A 14827-nucleotide genomic window follows, 5' to 3' on the forward strand; every position below is an offset into this window, starting at 1 on the left:
CTCTGCCCAGAACATTGGAGGCTATACACCACACCCCCTCTACAGTATTTATAGGAACTCAAACACTGAGATCCTGCTCTGTTCCAGTAACAAGAAGCCGAAAGCACCAGCCTGAAGATGACGAGTGAGACCTCGTCGAAACGTCGCCTAGACACCCCAACTTTTACACGGGAAGACACCCGAGGACACCAAAACCTGCATATATATATATATATATATATATGCTTTCGTAGATTTTCACGGGTACAGGAATGCAGGTTTTGGAATGCAGGAATGCAGGCTTCTTGTTACTGGAACAGAGCAGGATCTCAGTGTTTGAGTTCCTATAAATACTGTAGAGGGGGTGTGGTGTATAGCCTCCAATGTTCTGGGCAGAGAGGAAGTTCCCAGGCTAGTGTGCCTTTTCTTCTTTTGTTCCTTAATTACTTGAGAGATATCTTGAGTGATTTCTTGAGTGATATCCTGAGTACCACTTAGGTGGGTCATTAGGTGTGGATTAGTTGTTAAAGTCTTTGTGTCTTGACCTCTTGAACTTTGTGAAGAGTTTTCCTGAGAAGATGGCTGTACTGTACTTAGTTGTGCTCTGGCTTGGCTTCGTGTATAGGGGCGAGCTGTGGTTTTGTGGCTTGTGTCAGCCAGATCTGTGTAGGGATTGCAGGGTGGTGCAGCATCCGGAGGTGCCACCATGGATTGGCTACTGGATGGTGTCTGTAATTCATCTGTGGAGAGGGTCTGGGTTTGGGTCTGGTGTGGTCTGGGTTTGGGTCTGGTGTGGAGACCCTCTCCACAGATGAATTACAGACACCATCTGTATAGCACCATCTTCTCAGGAAAACTCTTCACAAAGTTCAAGAGGTCAAGACACAAAGACTTTAACAACTAATCCACACCTAATGACCCACCTAAGTGGTACTCAGGATATCACTCAAGAAATCACTCAAGATATCTCTCAAGTAATTAAGGAACAAAAGAAGAAAAGGCACACTAGCCTGGGAACTTCCTCTCTGCCCAGAACATTGGAGGCTATACACCACACCCCCTCTACAGTATTTATAGGAACTCAAACACTGAGATCCTGCTCTGTTCCAGTAACAAGAAGCCGAAAGCACCAGCCTGAAGATGACGAGTGAGACCTCGTCGAAACGTCGCCTAGACACCCCAACTTTTACACGGGAAGACACCCGAGGACACCAAAACCTGCATATATATATATATATATATATATATTGGGGGGGGGGGTGTTTCCACTATCATCTGTGGGGCAGGGAGAGAATAAATGTGTGGCATCAAAGTTTGTTTCCTGGGAATTTCCCTGAGATGTTATCACACTCTGCATCCACATGTTTCAAGCCCACCTTTACTGTCCTGAGGACTAGAGTCCTTACTTAAAACGAAATCTCTGCTTTTTAATTGTGTGCTTACTTAGAAACACCCAGAGCCTAGTTTATTAACTAGTTAAATCAGGTGTCTTTCACCCTAACATTTCGTATTCTATTAAGCACAAGCTCTCAAATAATAAAAGTGTTTCTGGTTTTTCTTTAACAAAGAACACAGGCTATTATTGAATTCGGGTGGAAGGCATCTTTTTGGTGGTACAGTGATCTATTGTTACTTTAATATGTGCTATGCTCTCCCATTGTCCTGAACAAGCCTCTATCTTTGTCCGCAGAGTTTGAGAGGCATATTCATAATAATGTTACTTAGAACCTCTCCTTAAATCAATTTCTTTTTCGTGCTATTGTAGAAAATGCTGTGTTGTATCAGAACTACAAAGAAAAGGCTCTGGATATAGATTCTGATGAAGAGGTAGAATTGAAAGAACAGAAGTCAGATGAAAAAATAGTTATTCAGTACAAACCTCTGAGATCAACATGGAGTCAGTTGTCTGCGGTAAGTGTCATAATGTTAAATAGCCCGAAGCCAAACTGGAATGCAGCAGTGCTTATAAGCGAGTCTCTTTTATCTCCCAGTGTCCTTTTCAACCCAACATTTTATAGCTTTTCGTTTGCCCTCAGAACTACTTCCTGAAGTGAAGTGTTTATGGGTATGCAGCTAATACCCAATGGTTGTAATTGGTAAAGAGGTACAGCTGCTAGACTTGCATTCCTAATTTCGTTTGCCTTATGGGTTTTTCTTCTTTTTTATGCAAGCAAACCACAAGTCGCCAACTGTGTTAGGACTTCAGGATCCCTCTGCTTTGGAATTTAAATTGCAGGGAAGGGGGCAACCCTTAGAGCATGTTCAGTAAAATAGCCATATGGAGAGAATTAATGAAAATAAGTATCTTGAAAATGGAGAGGATAAGCAAAGAGGCTTGTTTATTCTAATGTCTTTCTGCGGGAAATTTAGGTCTCACAACACGCCAGCTCTCTGTAAATCATAGTTTGTAATACATGTATGTACCAGAGTGGAGCCATAGCAATAGCCTCAAAGCAGCAGCAGCACTGGTGGTTGGGACTTCATGGGCCTTGACCTTTTTGCCACCTTGCCCCTCTGGTAAGCTGCAGTGCTGCTAGGAGAATATTTCTGCAGCTCCACCCCACCAGGTGAGTCACTTTCTTATCTTCTATGTCTGCTGGAGGAGGAGGAGTAGAGAAGAGGGTGTTCGAGCCCAAGGCTGCTTGTTGGCATAGTACCAAGCAATATTTTAGCACTGTGGTTGGTACTTTAACATGGCTGCTCTTCAGACCATTCATTGGCGATTGGGATTCTGTAATGGGAAGCAACCATGTTATATCACCTGAGGTATTGGCAGGCTCCACATTACTAGAGCAGCGAGGGAACTGACCGTGCTGAAGCAACAGCCATGCCACTTAAGGCAGAAGTTGCCAACTTTCTTTGAGTGAAAATTTGCATGCTAGAGAAAACGTTGTGGGCATCATTCTACCCCCACCATCCCAGCCAAGCCATGAACCTGTTCTTTCTATTCCATTGTCTAAGACAATCTATTCCATTGTCTAAGGCTTCTTTCAAGCCTAATTTCAGAGGGGTGGAGGGGACCCTGCAGGTGCAGAGGAAGACCTCGGTTGACACATGTGCAGTTGCCACATGTGTGAACCCAGTGTTGAGATAATGGCATTAGAATTGCACCTATGATAGGCTAGAGATATTAGCTTCCCTGCAGTTTCACAGATAAGGAAACAGTTAAGCAGAAGAAAACTGCAAGAGGTCAAAGTTCTCTTCTTTGTTTGTGTACCGTGGTCTGCTATGGTTACAAGTGCAATTTAATTAAACACTCAAGAGGTTTGTGGTTGGCTTCTTGTATATGATTTTAAAACAGCTTTTAGCAGTAACCATTTATTCTTATTATTAAAATAAGTGAATGCAAGGAAAGAACAGGTTCATGACTTCACTCCCTGTGAAGAATTGTCCTCAGATTTTTTAATGGTGGCAAATGGCTATATTTAGTGTGTCTTATTTGAAATATTTGATATAGTAGAATTTCAAGGAAGGAATCAGACGGGGATAAATTACATGAATCCTTGGGAACCCATTCAGTGATGCTTGGGGGTTCGTTTTATATCATGTTTCACAGTCAGACCTACACAGTGCATGATAGAAGAAGCCACATGACAGCCCACAAGTCATGTTTTGTGGACTAAAAGGTGCCTGGAAGTCTCTCCCATCCTCTGCATGTCATTCTTACAGTTTTAAGGCAAGGACTAAAGCCAGAAGATTTGCTGAGTTCTTAGTTTGGCACTATATACAGCTGGTATGGTGCATTTTGGTTTGGTGGATCATAAATTCTGCAATAGGTGTAATTGCTTGGAGCAAGATCATAAGGCTCCTATGTTACTGAGATGGAAAGGAAAGCCTCAACTCTGCATTGCACTGTGCACTGACAATTAATACAAAGCGTGTGATTTTGTGTGATCAGCTGATGAGTGGAAACCCCCATGCGTTAGGGCAACTTCTCTTGTGAAATGACATGTTAATGTTGTGAACGAATGGAGAAAGCAAACTGTTACTCATCTGTTCATAATAAAATCTGGCCTTGGTCAGACCACACCTGGAGAACTGTGTCCAGTTCTGGGCACCACAATATAAGAAGGATATTGACAAGCTGGAATGTGTTCAGTGGAGGGCGACTGAGATGAGCAGGGGTCTGGAAACCAAGCCTTATGAGGAATGGTTGAGGGAGTTTGATATGTTTAGCCTGGAGAATAGGAGACGGAGAGGAGATATGATATCACATGATGTCACATGGAAGCTGGAGCAAACTTGTTTTTTCCGGCTCTGGAGGGTAGGACCTGAACCAATGGATTCAAGTTCCTAGAAAGGAAATTCTGATGCAACATCAGCAAGAGCTTTTTGGCGGTAAGAGCTGTTTGACAGTGGAACAGACTCCCTTAGGAGGTGGCAGACTCTGTTTCATTGGAGGGTTTCAAGGAGAGTTTGGATGGTCACCTGTCATGGATGCTTTAGTTGAGATTCCTGCATTGCAAGGGGTTGGACTAGATGACCCTTAATGTCCCTTCCAACTCAAAATTCTACAATTCTATGAAAATGTTGCGATGAAAACATTGGGTCCATTCGTTTCAGTGGGTCTACTCTGAATAAAAGTTAGTGGAGAACAACTTACGATATGCAAATCATTTGTGTGCATGTGTGCAAATGTAAATATTTTTGGGATCCTAAGAACTGCAAGTGGGCTTCTGCTTCTGGAACAGATCTTTCTAGTCCGTTCTCTACTACAGTAGCATAATTAACACAACTCCTCCAAAAAACATCAAGGGGCTTAATAGGAACAAGATGTGCGGCATGAGGCCTGCATATGGAGGAGGGGAATCTACTGAAATTAGGACCTCACCCTAGTTATGAGCAGAAGTGTCTTTATTTAAAATATTTTAGTGTTGCCTTTAAGTGAGGTGTGTGTCTGTGTTCCAAGTTAAAAAACAATGCAGTACAGCTACAACAATAAAAGTATCAAAACCTGTGTAAATACACTGCACATGGCTAGCATTCTAGAGGTGTGATGCCGCTACAGAAAAGGACATTTCCCTTGTGCTCTCCGATCTTAATTGATCTCAGATAAGGATCTCAAAAGTATTAAAACCAATCTCAAAGTATGGACAGGGTTGTATGGGTGGAGGCTGACCACTTGAACCCAAATCTCTTCACATGTTTTACCACTGTGCTGCTGTTTTCATGCAATATGTTTAATCTAGCTGTTTGCTTCTCTCTACTTAATTGACTTGATGGAAAAAGCAGCATCGGATGGGAACAGAAAGTCTTGAAAACAATTCCGAGGCCTCTGAGACATGATACAGTTAAAGCGTTCTCTCCCCACCCCACTTTTTAAAGCCCTCTTTGTTTACAGTTCTGTGGCTATAACTGGAGAACTAATAAATGCTACTGTGCTCCATTCACAGTATGCAATAAATGGAGGATAACTTGTGTATGAGAGATTACATGAGCTGTAAGTCTATATGGGAAGTGAAGGGGAAATTATATTTGAATGTTTTTAAATGATGCTGAACGTTAATAGCTTCAGTTGAGCGACCAGTTGAGCTAGAGAGAACTGTGTGTTATACTTACACTGGAAATGTGGAAGTGAAAATACTCCACAGTATTAAGTTGAAAGGAACCCACTGGGCTAGATTATAAACAGAACTAAAATGTGTACTGCATTCCTGTGATTGGACTGCAATTCTATACCGAATTTTCTAGGAGCACCAGTGGACTCAGTGGAACTTAATTTTGAGTAAACTTGTGTTGTAATACACTGGCAAACTCAGTTCTTTTCATAAGAAAAAAAAATAACTATGTAAGCTCCCACTCCTTTTCAGTGGATTGTATTCAGCTAACACTCAGAGTCTATGGGTTATGTCCCAAGGCACCGCGTGTGTTGGTGAAATTGTGTATACAGTCATACCTCGGGTCAAATGTGCTTCAGGTTGAGCGTTTTCAGGTTGTGTTCCACGGCGACCCGGAAGTAACGGAACGGGTTACTTCCGGGTTTCGCCACTCGCGCATGCGCAGACGCTCAAAATGACATCATGCACAGAAGCGGCGAATCGCAACCAGCGCAGACACGGGTTGCGTTCTGCTCAGGATGCGAACGGGGCTCCAGAACAGATCCCGTTTGCATCCAGAGGTACCACTGTAATTGAAACCCATTGAAAAAGCTGGCAAACACCCCACCTCCCTTCCGCCCTTTTAGTGATGTTTCAGTGACATCCTTCTGACATTTCCAGGTCACTTCTGGATTTGGCGTGATGTGCGTATACACAGTCACACACGTACTGAATGCATGTCGTGGGGTGGGGCGGGGCCTGCCTGTAGAGTTGTTGAAATTAATGTACCTAAGTTAGTCATGATCATTTATTCCATTAGGTTGGCTCTGAGTAGACGTTAGCTGAATACCTGGTGCTTTTAAACTTATATTTATTGGATACATGTCTGTCCTGTTAAAGAGTTTCTTTCTATGCTGCCTTTTGGCCCAAGAGACCCCCAAGGCTAGGAATGGGTCACTTGGTGGAGCCAGAGGTACAGCAATAGCTTCCTGGCAGCAATGGTGCTGCTGCTTACCAGAAGGGATGAGGCTGCAGCAAGGTCAGGGCTGTGCAGGTGCAAAGCCACAAACTCTTGGTTGGTTCTGCTTGTGAGCTTACGCTGCCCCTTTTGTACATTTTAATTTGGAGGATGGCCAAGCAGCAGGGTCATTGAGGTAGATAGCGGTGTTGCTAGAGGTGTTCAGGTCTTCGGTTACAGTGGTACCTCGGTTTAAGAACAGCCCCGTTTATGAACTATTCGGTTTACGAACTCCGCAAAACTGGAAGTAGTGTCCTGGTTTGTGAACTTTACCTCTGTCTAAGAACAGAAACCGAACGGTGGAAGGGCACTGGCAGTGGAAGGCCTCATTAGGGAAAGTGCGCCTCAATTTAAGAATGGTTTTGGTTTAAGAATGGACTTCTGGAACGGATTAAGTTCGTAAACCGAGGTACCACTGTATTAAAGATTTAAAGGTCAAGAAAAATACTGTTGTCCTTTTGGACTTGGAGTCTTTTGGATGGGTCCAAATCTTAACATCTGTTGAAACCTCTGCTTCCTCCTGATTCAACAAAAATAATACAGGTGTTAGTGGACTACAACTCCCATGATCCCTGGCAATTGGCCATGCTGGCTTGGGCTGATGGAAGTTGACCATGTTCCCCATCTCTCAGATGTTGCTTTTTATGCATAGATCTGAAAATGCTTTTTTTTTTTTTTTTAGTTCTATTTGTATGTTTTGATGTACACATGGATACTTATTGTGCATGCTTGTGAGTGTCTCTGGTCAGGCTCGTACACAGGAAACAAGTCCCAACTGGAAGGAAACCAGCTGGGGAGTGGGGCGTGTGCAAATCAGTATCACACATCACTGCTCAGATAAAACTGTTAGAAGATTATCACAACTATACAGGTATTTCCTTCAATGGCTGCAGCACGGGCATGCTTTCACCAATAATCTGGGTAAACCTACTGTGAAGTGCTGCTTCTATATATGTATAAAAGTGTAGGACTACACAAACAAAGTAGACGTTTGCACCAGACAATGATTTGTTAAATCTAAAACTTTCATTTTTGTAAGCACAGTTTAATGTCTCAAATTGTTGATTAATTAACCTGACATTTTGAACATGTGCTAGCCTGTACTTTCAGGCCAAACTTTTATTTTGAGATTGTTTTGGAACTACAGGTACTTATTCAGTTTTTCATCCTGGATAGAAAAGCAAAAGGTTCGCTGGCTGAATACCTCTGTTGGTACAGAGTTAAGCACAGTTTTAATGCCAAAGTGTTCTAAAGTGAAGCAGATATTCTGCCATTTTATCGCAGGATGTAATAGGGGGAAAAGGAGGGACATTCTGGACTGTATTTTGGAGGCAAGCACTAACTTCTTTCTCTTCATGTGTAAAAAAAACATTGCAGGAATATTTCCACTCTTGAGTGCTGCAGCTACCTTAATAAATTCTTTATTCTTAATATTTAAACAGATCATTTCCTGTTTGTTTTGTTTGATTTATTTTCTTTTACATCTTTCCTTCGTTGAAAGAGCCTTCATAAGACAGTCGGTCATAAAGCTCTATACTGTAGAATGAGAAGTTACCGAAATGAACCTTTTTAACTTTATCTTTGAATGATGCTGACCGATAGTATAGGGGTGTTGTCTTCTACAGTAGTTATGCTCCTACTTTTGCAGGACGGGGGGGCGGGTCAGAGAATAGCATCGGAAGACTTTTCCTCAGCCTCATAGTGACTGTGCTGTGGGGCCGCACAAGAATAAATTGTATTTTGCATGCAGTTTAACATATATATGAAACCATTGAGTGCCATTATCATGGGATTGGGGTGATTTGTCAACAGTATGCTGATGGCACTTTGTTGTATGTCTCCATTGAATTGGGTGGTGCTGTTCAGGTGCTGAACCAGGGCCTGGAGTTGGTCTAGGTGGGTGCCAATAAGCTGTGACTAAAACCTGACAAGGTGGATGTTCTGTGGCTTGGTGGTTCCTATGTCTAGGAAATGGGTTCATGCCTTGTTTTGAATGGGGGCCATCCAAAGGAAATTTGGGTCCAACCAAAAATTTCAGTCAATTACTGATGAAAAACAATAGAGGAGAAACATGTGTATTGCAAAAATATATGTAAATGGTTAATCATTTATTTCAGGTGAAGAAGAATGGGCTATACCAGACCATCAGCCAAGAAGAAAGGAAAAGGCAAGAGGTACCTTAATTATTATAGCCACAGTTTATTCATTACTTCATGAGCTTGTCATCCTTTTATGCTTGCTTTCTGGAGGAACATTTTTTAAAAAATGTTGTTGTACACTTTTCTGTTCCATGTCTGTGAACTAAATTATAGTAGAAATCTAACTGAGGTTTTGCAGCTTGCATAGAATGCAAGTGGGTGGTATATCTATAAATGCAATAAATAATAATACTAATATGCAAATGTTGTGAACATGCCCAATATCTGAAATAAGCAGTCTCTCCAGCCCTACTCATAACCACCTGTCTGATCAGTTCTCCGTTTGCTTTCTGAGCTACACTTGTGAAAGGAAGAGCTCCTTCCATTTGCAGAAGGAGTGGAACCCCAGCATAGGTTGCTGCCCGTAGAAAAAATTGGGGAGGTGATTTTCACACTGTCCCAGATGACCCTTCAACCCTCCTGTACAAAATTCTGTGGGCTGCAGGGGATTAGTGGGAAATCATCACCCCTATTCCCATGAGCAGGAATGTTCTGTGTGAAAAATTCCACACATAGGACCTCTTTGTCCTACCCTATGTCTTCAAGGCAGAACAGGATGAATGACCGTTAAAAGCTTCCTGCTTTCTCCTCCTCAGCCCATTAGCGGCTACTGCTGTACCCCTTGATAAATGTGGATAATCTCCTCTAGCTGTTATAGGTTTGATCTGTCACCTGAAGAGGGCTGACTCTCAGATCAGCACTGCCTGTTCAGGGGAAAATCACAAGGAAGGACCTGAAGATCCTTCTGAGAATCAGTCCAGTTTACGTGTGTACTGGGAAGTAAATAAATAAATCTGCTTTTGGTTGCACCGTTAACACTTGCTAGGTAACAGCCAGAAGACAGGGCAGTTTTCTTCAGCTATACCTGAAGGAGCGTCTCCACCCCCAACCATAGCTGTCAACGTTTCCGAATAGGATTCCTCGCAAGAAAAGGGAAAAGTTGACAGCTATGCCCCCATCAAGCAGCCTGGACACTGAGGTCCAGCGCCAAGGGCCTTCTGGTGGTTCCCTCACTGTGAGAAATGAGGTTACAGGGAACCAGGCAGAGGGCTTTCTCGGTAGTGGTGCCCACCCTTTGGAACACCCTCTTATCAGATATCAAGGAAATAAACAACTATCTGACTTTTAGAAGACATCTGAAGGCAGCCCTGTTCAGGGAAGTTTTTAATGTTTGAAGTTTTATTCTGTTTTTAGTGTTCTGTTGGGAGCTGTGTTCTGAGAGCGGCTGGGGAAACTCAGCCGGATGGGCAGGGTATAAATGAAATAATAATAATAAGCTACAGATCAGGGAAAAAGAAGCTCACAGAGATACTTATAGAATTCCAGGGGGTGAGAGATGTAAGGCCTGTAGAATGTGTGGTAGATTTTTAAAAAACAGGCAGGAAAATCAACTTGAGGTTCATAGGTCTTGGAAGACTTTCTGATGAATGGTGGTTATGAGCAGTTTGGCCGTTGAAGGAAACTGGGACAGATGTGGGCCTGGAAACCTTTCCTCTTTGCGGTCATGGGACTTGCTGTTGTCAGTTCCAAATACAATGTGGTAACAAGCAACTGCACTGGTAGTTACCTCTCTTGTGCCTTCAGGGCTCAGAGCAGCAAAGAAAATCACGGTTTCTGTCTAGTGCATGCCTGGATTTCCATTGTTAAGGTAGCATCTCATGCCAACATTAGCTGCCCTTTCATGCTCATCTGGGAAGTGCCGGTCCTCCACTGCCAGCTGCACTCTGCCTCCAATGTTAGCCTGTTGTGCTACATCTGCCATCACCTGCTGTCCACTGGTTTTAACCCTTGCCATCCTGGTTTGTATCTTGTGCTGTTCCCTTAGCCACTTAGCCTACATTCTTCTGAGGGCAAGAGGACTATTCCTCCCATTGGCAAGAAGAGATGCTGGAATGAATGCTGTCCCCCCTTGAGCCCCCCCACTTGAGGACAGAATAAGTGCCAGTGAGAAATGAACCCATTCTGTCTCGGTAAATCAGGAAGTACCTTCAAGGTTGAGTTTCCCAAAGAGGGGGAAAAGGATACATTGGTGATAGTCAGGACTTTGGTGCCATTTCACTTAGGTGAGTGGTTTGTTTAAGCTGCAGGCATAGTTAAAGAAATGTCTTTTTAAAGGCAGCTATTAAACGGGGCAGAGGGTGAAATTATTAAGTAAGGTGTGTGCGTTTTTTATAAAATACACACATAATGGGTTGTGTTGGACAATGTGTGTTGTTGCAATTTATTAATGCAACATGCTAAATAATGTACAAAGCCAAGGAGAAATAAATAGGCTGAACTAAAGAGGATGGAGATGGAATACATATCTGTCTTCCCCGTTAAACCATTAGCGCATTCTATCCTTGATTGCATCTGCTTCTCCAGCAGGGCCACATACAAAGCGTTTGTATACATTTGGTCTCTAAAGAGCTCCACAAAGCATGCATAAGCTATCAAGCTTCACACATCTGTTTGTATTGATGCCGTGCAAATGAACGATAACTACATTTCACACTGTCACTCATGGGGACTGTAACTTGCCTTGAGTAAGAAATAGTAATTGGCAAATGCATTATCATTCTTCATCTCAGATTAGTGTCACTAGATTATGCATGAGCTTAAACGTTCCTTGTTTTGGTGTTTTGAGATGATCGTTTTGAAGTATTCTGAAATCGGGGTAATCGAAAACTTCTTTTCATTGTATGCTTTGCTAGAATGTATAAGTGTCGAACCCATATCTCATTTTCACTTTCAAAAAACTGCTGTGCCTCGCCTTGAATTTCTTAGCTTGAAAGGAATCAATGAGGGCTGTGATGGAACTGGGAACAAAGAATTCTTAAATAGCATTGAAGACGAGGGCTCTGGTGTCCTTTCTCTGAAACACACACACACAAATACACACACACACACACCAGAGCAAATTAGTTACAGAACTCTGCTGCTCTCTTTAGGCAAGCCCTTTCTTCACGATTGCAGCCAAAGCAACAAATTGCCTGTGAGTGCAGCATAAATTTGGGGACAAGATGATTAGTGGGAAGCCTGAGTGATAGCACTGTGGCTTCTTCCATTCCCTCCAGTTAAGTTATACGAAGTAGAATATGTATCATTGCATTTTCCAAGTCATATGTTGAGGTATTCGTAAAAACAAAACAGCATCCACATCATGATCCCAACTGATACGTCAAAATGTCCTCCCATTGCCAACAACAACGAGATGTGAATTTTATTTATTTAAGGTATTTATATACTGCTCAATCATTAGAATTTCTAACTGGTGGATATAGAAACACCAGATAATACTTTACATTAACGGGGACATGCTATTTTATAAACGTGCAACCAGCTTTTAAGTATGTGTAACAGAAATAATTTCATGGTCTCCTTCCCCTGCAGCTCCATACCCACCCTGTGTTGTTTCCCCATGTCAGATTTCAGATTGTAAGCTCTTTGGGGCCGGGAGCCTGTCCTGTACACTAGTGCACCGGCAGTGTACCACCACACACACTGGTGGTGGTATACAGATAAGTAGTCAAACAATATTTGAATCAAGCCTCCTTCTCAGGTACTCTGTTTTAGGCATTCAGCTCACTGAAGGAAAGAAGCTGGGGGAAGAGGTTGATAGGCAGTGCTGTGTAGGATTTGCCAGAGTAAAGAGAAGAAATGTGGGTTGGGAAGGCTTGTGTGGGAGGCCTGCGTCTGCATTCTGGAGACCAGCCCATCTCCTTTTCAGCCAGCTGACCTTTTGCAAAAGTATCTGGCAAAGCTGCTTCTCAGTTTCCACTGCTTTCAAGGAGCTGAATCTTCAACTATGCAGGGTTTCTTTTTTCATTAATTGGGGCTTTTGCTTATACAAGGTTTCCTAATAAAAACCACAATTCCCCCCTTATTTTTGTAGTTAAAAATCATAATGGGGGGGGGACTTTTGCTTGGGCTACAAAGAGCAAACATATATTTTATAAATGGCAGCTTTTTAATTTTTGCAAACATTTGTAGTTGGTGCTATTTGCTAATACTGATTTCTCAAGCACTTTGCGTATAAGAGTTACTTTAACATTATTGCCAGTTTTGCTCTTTGTGAGGGTTAGCCTGAGAGGTTGGTCCAGTTCAGGCGCAAAGATCTTGATCTGATATCTGACCATGGTTTATTGGACCAAGTACAAGCATTGTGGCCACACACAATCCTCCCTTCTTGCATATGCTTCAATGCAAGATTCTTGAAGTTTGTTCACCCAATTTCCATTATATCCAGACTGGGGAAAATGTGTTTTAATCACTGCCAAGAAACTATGAAAGCAGGATCTGTTCACACAGGCACTATGCTAAGTTCTCAACTCCATAAATCACAGTTCATTCAAGCGAGATAGTTATATATCTCAACCAGGCCATAAAATCCTGCTCATGACCATCCCATGAACTTCATTGCTTCAGGAGGGTTTTGATCCTGGATTTTCACATCCTAAAGCTAAAATAAGTGACCTGTGTGTGTGTGTCTCCTCCCCCTTCCCACACGCAGGCTATATTTGAAGTTATATCTTCCGAACATTCATACTTGCTCAGTCTGGAAATCCTGATCCGGATGTTTAAGAACTCCAAAGAACTGGGCACTACAATGACCAAAACAGAAAGCCATCACCTTTTTTCCAATATTGCGGATGTCTGCGAAGCAAGCAAGAGGTAAGTTTTAAACAGAGGTCCTTCCCCTTTATTCTGTTTATGCCCAGGAACTTTTATACACTTTCAAGTTGTTAAGGGGAGTTCAGATATCCTCCCACACCCATGCTTTGAAAAAATGTGTGAGGGGATGCAAGGTTCCATGAGCTTCCCTGTCTACACTTCATGTAGCCGCCGTGTCCTCCGGAAGATCACACATTTGGGCCAATGTGTGAATGGGCTCTGTGCATGTAGAGCCTTTTCAAATGCCATCTGAATGTTCGGATTGTGGGGAGGGGGTGGTCATGACCACTGCATGCTTTGGTCATGTGATGCCTGTGTTACGATATGGATGCAATGCCGCTGCAAAGTGCTAGCTTGAAAAGTAAACATGATGGGAATGTTGGGACTGCCCGTGGGAAACAGAGGGACAGTCAATTCACAGTGCGAAGCACCGGAATTAGCTCAGAGTGTAATATGAGCTCTTCTGTTTGTTCCTGTCCAGGAAGTGTTTGTTACTAGACTGCTGGAGCTTGAAGAGAGCAGTCATGTTTTTTGTAACGCTGCAAAGACAGAAATAAAGGCATGTAAATACGTTTCTGTCTATCTCTTTCCCCTGCCCAGGGGGGGCAGGAAAGAGGGGTGTGTTCTTCTCACGCTGAGAAGGATCGCCTATTGCGACCTAGCCTGGATCTTGCTGGGGAATGCAGCCAGGGAGGTCAACAGGGAATCATGCCGGGTGCCTGGGAGAGTTGCCAGTTTCTCCTGATATGGGCTTGTTTTCCGACATCCTGTGATGCCTTTTGAATCCATCTTGCATTATTACAGTTGGCAGTTATCATTGCTAATTCTTTCTTAGTGCATTTAGTTCAATCTAAGGAAGAATAAGGGATGCGTGTTAAATCCTGTTGAAATCAATAGGACATAGGCCTGCGGAATTGCATCTTTAAGCTAGGGATAGTCTTGTTCCTTAAAATGGAATGCAATACTTTAAAAATGATTGATCTTTGAAGTCGTGTTGTGATATATATCATTGCCCTGAAAGATATTTTAAGAGATTGTTTTCTTTTTTAAAAAAGGCTGTGTATATGTTGCACATGTCCTTTAACAATAGATTACTAATGCTGTAAAAATTGGCAGGTGATTTCCTGCAAAATCTGAACAATGTTAAAAGCTTTGACAGATTTCTTTAATTAAGGCATTTCTGGTTTGGAATCACCATATCTCTTCTGGTTTGGAATCAAGCAAAGAGTAGTTTCCAAGCATTTAGAGATGTGTGGGAACAAGATTCACCCAAGTTAAACCCCTGTTGTCAGTGATTCGGTTGCATTACAGCAACTTGAAAAAATCGCGGTTGTGAAATGTTTATACTTGTTGACTCTCTTGTTTCGAAACAAGTTTGGGGAATTAGTTGTTGCTTCTTTGTGATTAAATTGAGTGTGTATAAATCCCTGTGCATTTCTAAT

The 14827-nt window shown here is 42.4% G+C and overlaps 1 protein-coding gene and 1 long non-coding RNA gene across 3 annotated transcripts in view; both read left to right on the forward strand.

Moving 5' to 3' along the window:
- LOC309342447 overlaps nucleotides 1-14827 on the forward strand; it is an 84297-nt gene that overhangs the window by 26232 nt on the left and 43238 nt on the right. The gene's annotated exons all lie outside the window — the stretch shown is intronic.
- ARHGEF26 (Rho guanine nucleotide exchange factor 26) overlaps nucleotides 1-14827 on the forward strand; it is a 66775-nt gene that overhangs the window by 12313 nt on the left and 39635 nt on the right. For both annotated transcript variants that reach the window (XM_081862310.1, XM_081862311.1), the window contains exons 4-6: nucleotides 1745-1890; nucleotides 8652-8708; nucleotides 13225-13385. In XM_081862310.1, coding sequence (XP_081718436.1) covers nucleotides 1745-1890; nucleotides 8652-8708; nucleotides 13225-13385 — 364 coding nt within the window. The remainder of the gene's footprint in view (nucleotides 1-1744; nucleotides 1891-8651; nucleotides 8709-13224; nucleotides 13386-14827) is intronic.

This window comes from Podarcis erhardii, assembly GCF_964252035.2.
Source record: "Podarcis erhardii genome assembly, chromosome: 5".
Lineage (NCBI taxonomy): Eukaryota > Metazoa > Chordata > Lepidosauria > Squamata > Lacertidae > Podarcis > Podarcis erhardii.